This window comes from Paroedura picta, chromosome 2, assembly GCF_049243985.1.
Source record: "Paroedura picta isolate Pp20150507F chromosome 2, Ppicta_v3.0, whole genome shotgun sequence".
In the NCBI taxonomy this organism is placed as follows: domain Eukaryota; kingdom Metazoa; phylum Chordata; class Lepidosauria; order Squamata; family Gekkonidae; genus Paroedura; species Paroedura picta.
Genome location: NC_135370.1, coordinates 124,141,644 through 124,154,968, shown reverse-complemented (window position 1 = coordinate 124,154,968; position 13,325 = coordinate 124,141,644). Strand labels below are relative to the sequence as shown.

Genomic DNA, 13,325 nt, shown 5'->3' with positions numbered 1-13,325 from the left:
AAACATATGACTTTATAATAACTAGTAACCTTAATTTAGCCAAGTGGCATAATGATGGCCAGTGAGTGGTAAATATATTGGTCTAATATGATCCCTCCACCCTTTATCCCTGTGAGGAGCTGAGTTGTCATATTCCTTGCTTTGAAGTGTCTGATAACAGCCCTCATCCTGCCCTGCAGTTTAGTAGTATATCAAATGCCTTCTGTGATGAAATCCCTAGTCTCTAGGACAGTGGTTCTCAACCTGGGAGTCGGGACCCCTTTCACAGGGGTCACAGCAGGGCAAGCAGCTTGGCCAGGGGAGGGGGTTGCCGCCACTGTTGCTGCTCCTCCTGCAGGCACCACACAACAGCCTTGTGGGGTAGATCAAGATAGAGCGTTTGTCTGTCTGGAGCAACAGAAAAGAGCGAGGTCAGCACGGTGGGACAAGAGGCAGAACTGAACTGAGAAACCCTGGGGGGGGGGAATAATTTATATACAATCATGAACAATGGATCTTCATGCCATTGGTCAGTTTCAGTTTAATTTCTGTGAAAGAACACTTGCATAATTTTATGGTTGGGGGTCACCACAACATGAGGAACTGTATTAAAGGGTCGTGGCATTAGGAAGGTTGAGAACCACTGCTCTAGGGGCATGCAGAGCAGGGTTGGGTGCTTCAGCGTCCAAAGCAGCCGTTCGTGCCCCAAAGCAGCCAGCAGCCAGAGTACTACATTTAGGTGATGCAGTACTCTCCATACCTCTGAATTTTCATAGTCTCATTGTTAAATATACACTCCAAAGATCTTCATGCCACTTTTTGTTCCCCACGTTTCTTTCCCTATATGTGATCTCCACACAATACATCTGGTCTAAGAAGTGCCTTGCACTTGTACTCTACCCATCTTTCCCAATGCATTTCTATGGTGCCAGATGAACATCCAATAACACTGTAAATTGCACCTCCCTTTACACTGCTCAGTCAGAACAGCTTTATCAGTGCTGTGATGAGCTCAAGGTCACCCAGCTGGCTGCATGTGGAAGAGCGAGGAGTCAAATCTGGCTCACCAGGTTAGAAGTCTGCGCTCCTAACCACTACACCAAGCTGGCACAGGAAATGGTATTTTCTCTGTGGAATGCAGGATTACCCAAAAGACTCTGGGATGCCATTAAGCATGTGTCTCTATAGACAGCAGCAGTGAAATCCTGGATCTGTGTTTTAGCACCTTCCTCTTACCAGTGACCTTGACCTGGTGTACTTATAGACTCTAGAGCAGGTCCAGGGACAGCCCAGCAGGTGCAACGGTGTCCATCCACATTACTCAGCCCCAGAGGATGACTGGATGGCTAAAGTGAGGGACGAAGAGGGCCACCTGCACAAATGCATCCGCACACACACACACACACCCAGAGAAGGGACAGCAACCAGGACAAGCGAGTCCAACCACACCATCAACAGCCCTCCTCAAGCCAGCTGTGTAGCTGCCCTCTGCCACCTGCAGCAGCTCTCTAAAGCCAAGGCATATTCTCCCAGCTCGGCTGCCTCTCAACACCTCCTCTCCCAACAGGCTCCGCCGCCACACACACAGCACAACTCTGCCTTGGCTTCCGACATCCTCCCACCACCTGCCATTTCGGGCCCCACACGCTCGAGCATCGTCTCCCCGCTCCAAACACCCCCCCCCCCCGGGTTGGGTCACGCAGCACTCCCACCAGCCGCCTGTCTTTCCAGCCTTGCCCGAAACGACCCCCCCCCCCCCCCACCGCTCGCTCAGCAGCTGCCTTGTCATGCCTCAAGCAGCCCTGGTCTCCGGCAGGCGCCACTTCCCGGCCACGTCGCGACTAACCTTCGCACACCAGCCGCCCCCCGCCGTCCGCCACCTATGTCGCAGGCTGCCCGGGCCAAGGCCTGCTCGTCTTACCTGTCAGCGGAGGCCGCATCCTCGCCCTCCCCCTCGCGCGCAAGCTCAGCCAAGCCTCCAACCGCCCGGCCAGTTCCGCGTCGAAAGCCTGAAGCCGAGCGAGAGGGCGGAGCAAACCAATAAGCGGGGCGGGGGGGGGGGGCGAACGAACCATTCCGCCGCGCGAAGGCGAGGGAAACTGCGCCAATGCCCCAGGTGGCGGGAAGAGGCGCTGTAGAGTCCCTGAGAGGCCTTGAGCACCACGGCCAGCGCAGCCCCTCTCCCGCGCCGGTGGCTTTGAGGAACACATTAGCCCTGTCTCTTGCGGCCGCTAAAGCGCTACCGAAAGAATGGCCGCAGTAAAAAAAAAAAATAAGGCGATCAAATAATTATCCAAACAGAGGGCATTTTGTGAATAAAAAACAGCACCTGTCTCCACCACTCCTGCTATTCATCGACACAAATTTATCTAGGATTGGGCAAAAGGATATATATGATTTTAAATGGATATTCATGAATTCATAGCATTTTTACATTTAAACAAAAATAAAACCACAGTCATATCATGTCTTAGTCCATAGGCAGCATGACAAAACCATGCAGCCACATAGTGCCAAAATGTGGATTTCAAAGCACAGATCCTCATGGATCCTGGTTGAAGCCCAACGTGCTTCTTTGAGGCCAGGGATCCTCAGCCAGTTGGTGGTGCCAGAATGTAATGCTTTTCAGGGAGAATAGGCAGAGAGGCTGTCTCTCAGACTGGGCCCAGACCATGTATGGCAGGGGTAGACAAACTGCGGCCCTCCAGATGTCCATGGACCACAATTCCCAGAAGCCCCTGCCAGCATTCGCTGGCAGGGGCTTCTGGGAATTGTAGTCCACGGACATCTGGAGGGCCGCAGTTTGACTACCCCTGATGTATGGCCTTGAAGGTGATTACCAGAACCTTAAACCTGATCCGGAATTCAACTGGGAGCCAGTGAAGTTGTTGAATAGCAGGCTGGCTGTGGGACCTCCATGATGTGTGAGGATCCTGGTGCCCTTGGTCAAGAGAAGTGAGAGATCAAACTATCCTAAATAACTGCTGGGCGTGAGTGCATAGACATGATGGCAGTCAAGTAGAAGTTGTGTTTTAATGACTTCACCGCCATCTCATAGGCTTTCATCTGCAGTCTATAAAATGTTCTCAAGTCTTCATCATGAGTATTCCCTCAAACTTGCTCTGGTCATCTCAGTTCCCATTTCTTATTGCGGAGCTCCTCAGTACACCAGAAAGCCCACTCAAGATGGGGGTGGGGGCGTAGATGACATTGGGGAGCTGTCTTGTCAATGGCAGCCAGCAGTTTGTCATTCCAGTCACTAACCAAACCATTCAGAGAAGTGCTGGGAAGCACTGGGTCCCACAGCACATTCAAGAATCCAATTGGATCCATAAATTTCTGTGGGAGAGCTAAAATCTGCTCAGCATCCAACTGATGGGAAACATAGTGGTCTGACCATGGCACAGCATTGGCCATGACCAGATCCATGTCCAACCCTGTGCCAGAAAATATGTCCAGGCCTGCTTGATGGGTTGGGCCAACAACAAATTGCAAAAGCCCTAGCGTCACCATGGCTGACACTCATTCCAGCCCATTTCCAGAGGACAGCAGCCCTGCTGGAGGCAGTGGCTGCCTGGATGTTACAGTTCCCTGGACCATTAATTCTGGGGCACTTTAATGTCCATGGAGACAAATAAATGGGTTCTAGATCAAATTATGCCTGAATTTTTCCTAGAAGCTACACTGAGTAAACAGAGGCTATCATAGGAGAAATTCAGGCTTCATTTGATCTAGAACTCATTATAAGAAAAGTCATTGGGAACCAACAATGCCAAGAAAGCTTGAAGGCAGCAGGAAAAGAGGCAGACCCAACATGAGATGGGTTGGCTTATTCAAGGAAGCCACAACCTTCAGTTAGCAAGACCTGAGCAAGGCTCTTAATGATAGGACATTTTGGAGGCCTTTATTAGGATCGCCATAGGTCACTTAACACACACAATTCACCTAGCCATACTAAAACAAAAATGGAATCAGAAATTTCTTCTGAACAGGCTATAGATTTCTTTTTATGGCCCAGAAAGGTGAACATGATCTCAGTAGCAGTCTCCTTTGGCGAAAAATGGTACAACCTGCACCCCATTGAAGTCATGGAAAACTCTCATAAACAATCCCAAACTATAAATAAATACATAATATCTGTCATATCATTTATAGCCACAAAATTCCTCCAATGATTTATCTATACAGCATATTAAGGCATCATATAATTTCCCTCATGAACTATACAGTCTTATTTTACACTGGATCTGTGAAGTCATTCATCTTCAGACTTACTTCATTTTCTTTACCAGTCTGATTCTTCGGTTACCTGTTATTTGCCATTACCTCTTATTAGCCATTTCAGATGTGGATCTTCTTTTGGAAATTTCTTCTCATAATGCAATACAAATTCTGTTATTAGCCTTTATTCTTTTGCACAAAATTACATTTTGCCAACAATTAGTTAAAATACAGAATTAAATGGCAAAAAGGTTGCAGTTACAATGAGTTATAAAAACAGATTTTTTAAAATGATTATATAAGTGCTTTACATAATGAAGGCCAGTGGAAAAAGACCAACCTCAAGTGCAAAATAAACACAAGGCCGACACCACAGGTATGGCACTTGGTTACACAGTCAATATTCACATTCATTTGTGGGACCAGACTCTCAGGATTCTTGCAGGGCATGTAAACTTAAATCCCTAATAATAAGGGAAGCACATAACACCCAACTACCAGGAAATCTCAAATTTGATTCCTGGCATCAAACAGTTTGTTTCTACTAGCACGTAGATCAATAAGCATTTTGTCAGGTGAATTATTCCTCTATCAGCAGGCTCCTATGCTGAATTACGTAAACTGAACTCCACTGAAAACATGGGCATAGGCTTGTGTAATTCTGTGTAGGATCAGGCTGTAAATACTAAATTATTTATGGGTATAAAGACCAAAGGGTCCAGAGGGATAATCTGGCACATTCAAGGTAGAAAAAATGGAAAAAAAGCAAACAGATGTCTCTGAATAGATGAAGGCCCTTTCATACTCTGAACAAACAAAAGAACTAGCTTGTATCACACATCCAAACTGAGTTCTATTATTTCTGGAAGAGAGCCAAAAGAACCAAGCATTACATCCAAATTCATATAACCAAGAGTACTTCTGCAAGAGAACAGCTGTTTTTGTAAAGGGCAATTTGGAGCACAGAATTGGGGGGGGGGGCAAGAACTCACCCATTTCACTGCTTGCACTCCTCATGCACACACACCTCCAATCCTTCTTCAGCTATTTTTCCCAGCCTAAGGATGCCACATTCTACATATTTATTCTTGCAAACTTCCAGGGGATGAATGACAGGGGATGGGAGCTGCAGGCTAAAATTGGTGGGTAGGAATAGGGTTATACAGCCCACCATCAACTGTTCCAAATCATCCCTTCCTGGCTTGCTCCAGCTTGGTGTTAGTGGTTAGGAGCACTGACTTCTAATCTGGCAAGCTGGGTCTGATTTCCCATTCCTCCTTCACGTGCAGCCAGCTGGGTGACCTTGGGCTCACCACAACATTGTTAAAGGTGTTCTGACCAAAGAGTAACATCAGGGCTCTCAGCTTCACCTACCTCACAGATTGTAAAGTGCTTTGTGGGGAGAGGAAAGGGAAGGTGATTGTAAACTGCTTTGAGACTCCTTCTGGTAGAGAAAAGCAGCATATTAGAACCAGCTCTTTCCCCCTTTTCTCTAACAAAAGCAGCCATCAAATTTAGTGACATGGATTTGCTTGTAACATTTAGTTCCACATTTTGAGATCTGCGATCTGTAAGTCAAGCTGTAAATACTAAATTTAGCTCCATTCCAACATATATACACACATTAGCTGTGCACTTGTACAGATAGCTCCTCAGTTTGAGGATTGGAAAGACTCTTGCCTCCTGTTTCAGTATTTCAGCTCATGCGGCTCTCCTTTCTGATGACTGACAGGGATTAGTGTGAGCCACACTAGTCATCACAGCTAGAGTCTGGAGCTAACCACACAAATATCTTGGAAGAAAAGGTATTTGCCCTTCAGTAAGCCATTTCCCATATTCCCCATTGTGCTGAGAAGAGTCAAATAAAACTACCATCCATGGGGACCTGTCAGGGGAAATGGCCCCTGTGTAGGTGGAAAAATCTGAATTTGCCCACCCACATGACAGCTATCCATGTTTTATTGCGATCTTTCCCAAAACTTTAAGAAAGATTAGAGCAAAGATATAGAAAAACAGCCAGGAAGTATACAAATGCACCATGATGCTGTGGGGAAATGGGGGGCGGCACAACCCAGCTTCCCAACGGTATTTAATCCAAGGCAGATAACCTGTGCAGAAATGGCCCAGAATTGAATATATTCCTTTGTGTTAAATTACCCTGTCCCCATTTGCCAAGCACTAGCAGAAAAATCAAAAATGCGTCAGACAGGATCCAATAAAAAGTTGTCTCTTAAACTCACATTTATCATATCATTGTTACTGAAACTGAAGAAACAGAGATGTAACAACTGTTTCTGCTTAAACAGGAACAAAGCAGCATTGGACAGCAGAACATAATGCAATGCGAAAGGTTGCAGGCAAGCCTGCTGTTGAGTGCAGAAAGTAACATAGGTGCAATGCACATTAAAGTACACCAGGTTTATGTTGGTGCTGCACTAATCCACAAGCACATATGCTTTCCACTGAATAGATTGCAGATTAGAACTGCAATCTCATGTATAAATTACTTGTGAGTAAGGCATTGACTTTTGAGGAATTGCACACTGGACCACATTGCCCAAGTTTATGTTATGTACACACAGTGCACACCATCACATTTGAAACATAGCTCCACAGCACATTTAAATTGTACATGTGACTGGCCCTGAAATATCACAGTGATAGATAAACACGGGGCAGGAGGGAAATTATTGGGAAAGCCTATGAGCAGTTTTCTTCTATGGCCCAGCAGCTTTCCCAACTCACAGCCCCCGTTTCCAACAAGTCAGCGAAAAATGGCACTTGTGGTTCTACCCTCCCAGAAAGCAGCAATACTTTTAGAAACGATGAAGAAGAAACACCACAAATGTCCTCATCTATGTTCAGTCTGCTGTTAATTTTTGTGAAGGGCAGAATATATGAAGTACATTCATTCCACAGGCTCTATGAAGTTCTTCCATGAAGTGGATATGCAAAGGGCCATGCCTCTGAAAACCCCTCAGAAGCCTCTTGGTACGCCTGGATGTCAGTCCAGATCAACATCATAGTCTAAGTGCATGGAAGAAGAAAGGCACTGGAGGAATTATTAAGGAGGATTCTTCATCTCTACCATGTTGAGGTGTTTCTGTTGTTTGTCCTGCTACTGCAAGACCAAAAGAGTCCATCTTATTTGCTTTCTGATGTGTTTTATTATCATATAGAAGAAACCCCTGGTTCACAGCCTTCTGCACTGCCTAAGTGCTTTGGAGAGGAGAGAAAGATTTCCTGTTAGCATCAGGTGGCCAGTGAGGGTTGCTTTAGTGGGTCAGGGTCCTGGGAGAGTGCTGTCATTCACTGACATCCCATATCTCTGATAAGAGTGGTGGCAACTTCTTGTCTTGTAGACGAAGAGCAAACACCTGTTCAGAATGGACGCTACTTAGAGTCCGAAGACTGACCAGTTTCATTAACATCCGTGGGAACATTAGATGATCCTGCAAGTCACACACGAAGACAATCATATCAGACAGTAGCAACAGCCTATTCAGTCTAGTGGTCAGAGGGTCAGACTTGGACACGGGGCTTTTAAAGCTGGTTGGGTTCAGGTAAACAAAAGCCTTCTATACTTGATGCTGATTTCCAGTCGGGATTTTCCCCCTCATCTGCACAAGTGAGCATTGACCCTGGAGTTAAACTACTTACTCCCCGGCATACCCAAGAGTGGATTTTTCCTGCTTCATCACAGAGATGACACTCTATTCTTGACGCAGATGGGTTGCTTCGGTTGGCTTTTCCCCTCCCCACCCACTGCAGCTGCACCTCCAGCAGTGATGTTGTGCTGAGGTTTCTCCTGATTGGTTGACATGCGGCAGGAACAGCCCCTTTGTTCTGTTCCTCCATTTCAGCTTCCGCTGGATTGTGTCTAAACTTCTGTTCTGTGGAAGTGTTTTCTGCTTTTCCTGGCCCCTTAAGTACTGCATTAATCAGTCCTATCAGGAGGAGTTTAAGACGAACCTGTGGCTGTCTTCAGCTGCCGTCTCTTCTCCCAATCTCCTGCATGCGCTTGGGGAGGGGGGGGTGATTACAAAAAGTCTGTGAATGTTCTGAATAGGGACACGGGCAGCTAGTTTCTATATAGCCAAGACAGTTCAGTGAGTAAAGCACTTGCCTTGAATCTATAGCTTTATAAGGCTGGCTGTGGATCTTTTTTCCCCATGCAGGAACTTCTATTTATTTACAAGCAGATAAGCCCCTTGTATGATAAATACAATGGGACCTAGCCCCCCCCCCCCATAGTGGAGCAGCCGGCGGCAGGGACTCGGAGCATGCTGAGTGGGCAGCTGCTCAAAGCGTCGGGCAGGGAGGCTGATGCCATTGTGGCCCTGGGAGGCTCAGCGTCAGCGCAAGGGCAGGGCAGGTTGGTCAGGGCAGGTTGCGGCTGAATGTGTGCGGCCCTGGTGGGGAGCTTGGGAGGGTTTTGGCTGCATGCAGAGGTGGGCGGAGAGCGCTTGAGGCTGGTGGCTCGGCAGGATCACGCCCCCCCCCCCCCGGCCAGGCCATCGCAGAAACTGCCGCTTGGCCTGCACTGGCTGTTGGCAACCAGGTCCAGTGTCAGGGAAGAGACCGAGCTGTGGAAGTGCCCTCCTCGCCATCCAGGATGCCTTTGGCAGTGAGGCTGGGTGAGCGGCTCGTGCGCAACTTATGGAGATGGGCGCTTCAGGGGGCCGGCCCAATGCGGACACACCCAGCCAGTTCCTGTGTCACGGACGGCGGCACCCAGATGGCCTTTTCCCAAATATTTAGAGGAACTGTGGTAAGGATTTTGCTCATGTTTTAAAAATATACCATTTTTAAAACATGATTTTCAAAAGGAAAAAAATTAAATAAAACTCTTGTGTGGGGGAAAAAAACCCACAGCCAGCCTTAAACTCATCAAGTTATAATTGCAAGGTAAATGCTTTATTAACTGAGCTATCTTGGCTACATTGGAGTGAACTGCCTGTGTCCCTGTTCAGAACATTCACTGACTTTCTGCATGTGTTTTTCCCTCTGCAGACTGAGAAAAAGGGACAAAGAGCCTCCACACAGTTGTTTTTAAACAAGGAAAACCCAGTGTAAAATGTCCTCTTCACTTAAAAAAAAAAGACCAGAAAGAGGGCAGCCCTGGGGAGCATTTCTCCCGTGCCCCCAGCCCATGAAGAAATAAATAGCTCAAGGTAATGACAGCTCGTCTTTACGTCAGAAATATGTTCAACTGTAATGTCCAGCTGAAAAGAATTCAGGAAGCAGGGAAGAAAGTCATCCAAGACCCCAGAGTGCTGCTAACATTGTTAGGAGAACTGATATAGGGAATTCTTTATCTTCAGATGGGAAACAGAAATTCGTTACTTATATTGCAAAATTGCCAAATATACCTATCTCTTAAGATAATCAAGCTGTAGGGCAATATGCAGACATTTTTATCTGTTAACTTCCTTCTTATGTCAGTAGAGAATTGCTGTTAATAGGAGGAAGGAACATACAGTAGCCAAAGATTTCCTACAGCTCCATGGATGAAGATTGTGACATACTCTTTTCAAGCCAAAGGCAGTTTCTCTCTGTTGCCTCTATAGGCAGGAAGTAGATCATTTCTGTTTTATACAGTGCCTCCCACAGAATAAATGCTAAACAGAGGGCTAAGCAGAGGCCATAGCTCCATGTCTGAACATAGGTTTGGAGGTCCCCTGTTCATCTGATGAAATCTCTGGATAAGTGTTCAGATAACAAGGCTAGGGAAATAAATCACCTTGGAAAATGATCCACCAATAATCTGACTTAAGATAAAGTCAACTCATATGGAAATAATGGTAGTTTTTTTTTTAATGCAGACAGACATTTTTTTAATGCAGACAGCTAATTAAGCATCAGACTCGTTTGAAAAACGTATTGGAGTGTTTTAATCAGAAAATACAGACACATACATATCTATATCTTGAGTAGCATTGTGATTGCTCAATAGCTTAATCTAGACACTTACGGTTGGTCTGTGGATACAAATGTAAGAATGGAGGGCTTCCACGTAGGTATGCTGCAGCCTTTCCACAAGGGGCTGGTCCTGAACATTTGGTCGGTCTGCCAATAAACAGATTAAAGATTCATGGGTATCTGGATGCAAACTGGTAGTGCTTAACCTTCTCCTATTAAACTCCCATCAATGTTATCACTCCTCCCCAAGTTTGGACCTAGAGCTCTCCTTCAAGCATCCCACAGCTAACAAACAACATACAACATACGCAATGCTGCAAGAATCCATTTCGACATCTCTTAGGACTCGTCAGGGTTTATTAAAGACTTTCTCAAGTTTTAAAAAAGCTCAATAAAGCCAAGAAAAAGCCCCATAAATTCATAGAATCATAGAATAATAGAGTTGGAAGGTACCTCCTGGGTCATCTAGTCCAACCCCCTGCACTATGCAGGACACTCACAATCCTATTGCTCATTGACTGTAACCTGCCAATCTCTTAAGCCTTCACAGAATCAGCCTCTCCGTCAGATGGCTATCCAGCCATCTTCAAAACAATAATAAACAATTACCCTAAAACTCAGCTGTAAAACTAGAAGTTACCTCTGTGAAAAGCTGCCTTAGAAGAGCCATTCTTTCTCAAACACAGTCCCAATCTGTAATAACAATTCTGGGCTATCACGCAGGGATGTTGTAAGAATTCAGAGGAAGCATTTTATTCATTCTATATACATTTCATCGTTATTATCCATACTGCTACTATCATTAAATCAGTAGGATTAATTCAGTATGGCTCAATTGTACTGTGTGTTTACATTCAATTTGGTGCAGTGGTTAGGAGTGCAGACTTCTAATCTGGCGAGCCAGGTTCGATTCTGCAGTCCCGCACATGCAGCTTGCTGGGTGACCTTGGGCTCACCACAGCACTGATAAAACTGTTCTGACCGAGCAGTGATATCAGGGCTCTCTCAGCCTCACCCACCTCACAGGGTGTCTGTTGTGGGGAGAGGAAAGGGAAGGCGACTGTAAGCCGCTTTGAGCCTCCTTCGGGTAGAGAAAAGTGGCATGTAAGAACCAATTCTTCTTCTTCTTATACTGTATAAAGAGTCCAGACAGCCATGGAGGAAAAAAAGCTCCACCTCCCTATCCAAACCAGGTGGGCTCATACATTGTCAGAAAAGTAGACTATGAGTGCTATAAAATAAACAGAAAGTTTTGAGGAGCAAACCTTTGTGTCTCAGAAACAAATATCATAATCCTGTATTTCCCAGAAAGTACACAGCACGTTCTCTGGATGACTTTTCTCTCTGCCACTGACACAGAGTAGACACCCTCCCTCCAGACCCTTTAAGCAATGACTCTATGGGAGACCTGAGGAAAAGGGCAGCTTTCATATTATCTTCCCTTTGGTAGGAACATCAGTAGGAGTATGTTGTTTCTCAGTTGTTTACCCACTTTTTTTCCTTCATAAAAGCGATTATATTCCATGAAATTCTGAGAGAAAATGGGTTTGCAAGGTCTGCAGTCTGCAAATGGATTCTAGATCAGAAGTCCCCAGCGTAATTGCCTGCAGGCTCCATGGCAACTGCCTTACTGTTTCTCGCACCTGCCAAGTGGTTTTAGGAAATGGGTGGGGCCAAGTTAATCTTTTGTCCAGCAAGGCTTCTGATTGGCTGTGCAGATTTTTTGTAAATGTTGTTTTGGCAGCAGCTGGCTCCACAGCACAAGGATCTGCACTGCACTGAAATAAAGCTGCGGCAATTATTTTGTGGCTGGCTCCACCTCTCATGGCAGCCATGCTACTGTTCCTACCATGTTATGTCAGAATTCCAAATGTGCCCACAGGCTCAAAAAGGTTAGGGACCCCCTGCTTTACATTGTGCAGTGCTTAGCCAAAACAAGGGCATTTCCCCCCAAATTTTAACTAAGCACTAATGCTTTCCCTTTCATTCTGGTTTAATTGTGGACTTCTTCATTTTATTCTGCTCTTAAATGCTGAGTATGTTTTACAAATTATATTTTTCAGATTCATATCTGATTGCTGGCCCATTACAAATACAGCCACTCAAGAAAATGAAATCATTTCCACAGCAGAAATTATCCCTTGACACTAACATTAGGACCCTGTGCACTACCATATATGTATCTGATAAATAGGTCAACCATCGTTTCTAATTTTTTATTCTGTACTACTACTTTTTATGCACTTCCAAGCTTATTACCTGCAGAAAAAATGCTGATAGCAATTAAAAGTGCATATTCTGCATCACTCAGCTGTAGTTCATTCATTCCTTTTGAAAATTCAAATATGGGGTTAATGAATTCAAACTGTAGGCCTGAAAGAAAAAGATAAGGAGATGGTCAGTAAAGAAAAAAAATGTGCCTGATAATCTAAGCCACTGGTCTTTAACTGATTAGTGAGATCACACCTAAGTGGACTGCATGAGGGACTTTTTGACTTTCAGTATGATAAATGGACTCCGGGGAATGGTAAAGGACAGGAAGGCCTGGAGGATCATTGTCTATAGGGTCGCGATGGGTCGGACACGACTTCGCAACTAACAACAATGATAAACAAATTTTAAGACAAGGGGAAACAGAAAATGGGTCACAGTGATAAGAAGAAAGTTGGAAGAGGTATAAAAATCGGCTTAAGTAGTAAAAAAAAAAAAAAAGAATAAAGGAGCCTATGTACCAGACTGGAGTTTGAAGTAAGTCCCACATATGAAGACTGCTGTTTTACATTGTGTTTAGCTCACCTGCTTTGGCAAAGTCATCCCGATTGTAACTCAGGTCCTTCAAAAAAGTGATGCTTTCTGTTTCTGGATTGTAGCGCCGAGATGTCTCCAACAGCATCACCTTAAACATTAAAATGGAAGAAGGCCTTCATTATGAAATTAGCAGACTAGATTCCTGTCCCCACAGCTTGTTACCAGCACTGTTAGCAAGAGCTATATGAAAAAGTGAGGAATTGCTTAATGCAGTCTACTGTAGTAGTAAGCTAACTTTCAGTCCTTAACGGATACCCTGGAACACGAAGAACCAGGATTTGAACTACAGAAGTCAGAGATCCAGAACCATCTCAAGCAATCTCCCATATTAGGGGAGAAAGTAAATGAGCAGTCAAGTAGTCAAATCCTATTTCCTGCAATATACCTTGCAATGG

The 13,325-nt window shown here is 45.2% G+C and overlaps 2 protein-coding genes across 38 annotated transcripts in view; both read right to left on the bottom strand.

Annotated features, from left to right (window-relative positions):
* MADD (MAP kinase activating death domain) overlaps positions 1–2,026 on the bottom strand; it is an 89,289-nt gene extending 87,263 nt beyond the window's left edge. For 34 of the 35 annotated variants that reach the window (XM_077322399.1, XM_077322426.1, XM_077322408.1 and 31 more), the window contains exon 1: positions 1,901–2,026. The gene's annotated coding sequence lies outside the window, so the exon portion shown is untranslated. Of the gene's footprint in view, positions 1–1,825; positions 1,877–1,900 lie in introns of those variants that run through there. The other variant, XM_077322400.1, reaches the window with a different exon arrangement.
* Positions 2,027–4,369: 2,343 nt separating this feature from the next.
* Positions 4,370–13,325, bottom strand: part of NR1H3 (nuclear receptor subfamily 1 group H member 3) — a 32,149-nt gene continuing 23,193 nt past the window's right edge. For all 3 annotated transcript variants that reach the window (XM_077322396.1, XM_077322397.1, XM_077322398.1), the window contains exons 6-9: positions 12,919–13,018; positions 12,382–12,495; positions 10,175–10,269; positions 4,370–7,652 (exon numbers count right to left, since the gene is read on the bottom strand). In XM_077322396.1, the coding sequence (XP_077178511.1) occupies positions 7,506–7,652; positions 10,175–10,269; positions 12,382–12,495; positions 12,919–13,018 (456 nt within the window). In that variant the 3' untranslated portion in view covers positions 4,370–7,505. The remainder of the gene's footprint in view (positions 7,653–10,174; positions 10,270–12,381; positions 12,496–12,918; positions 13,019–13,325) is intronic.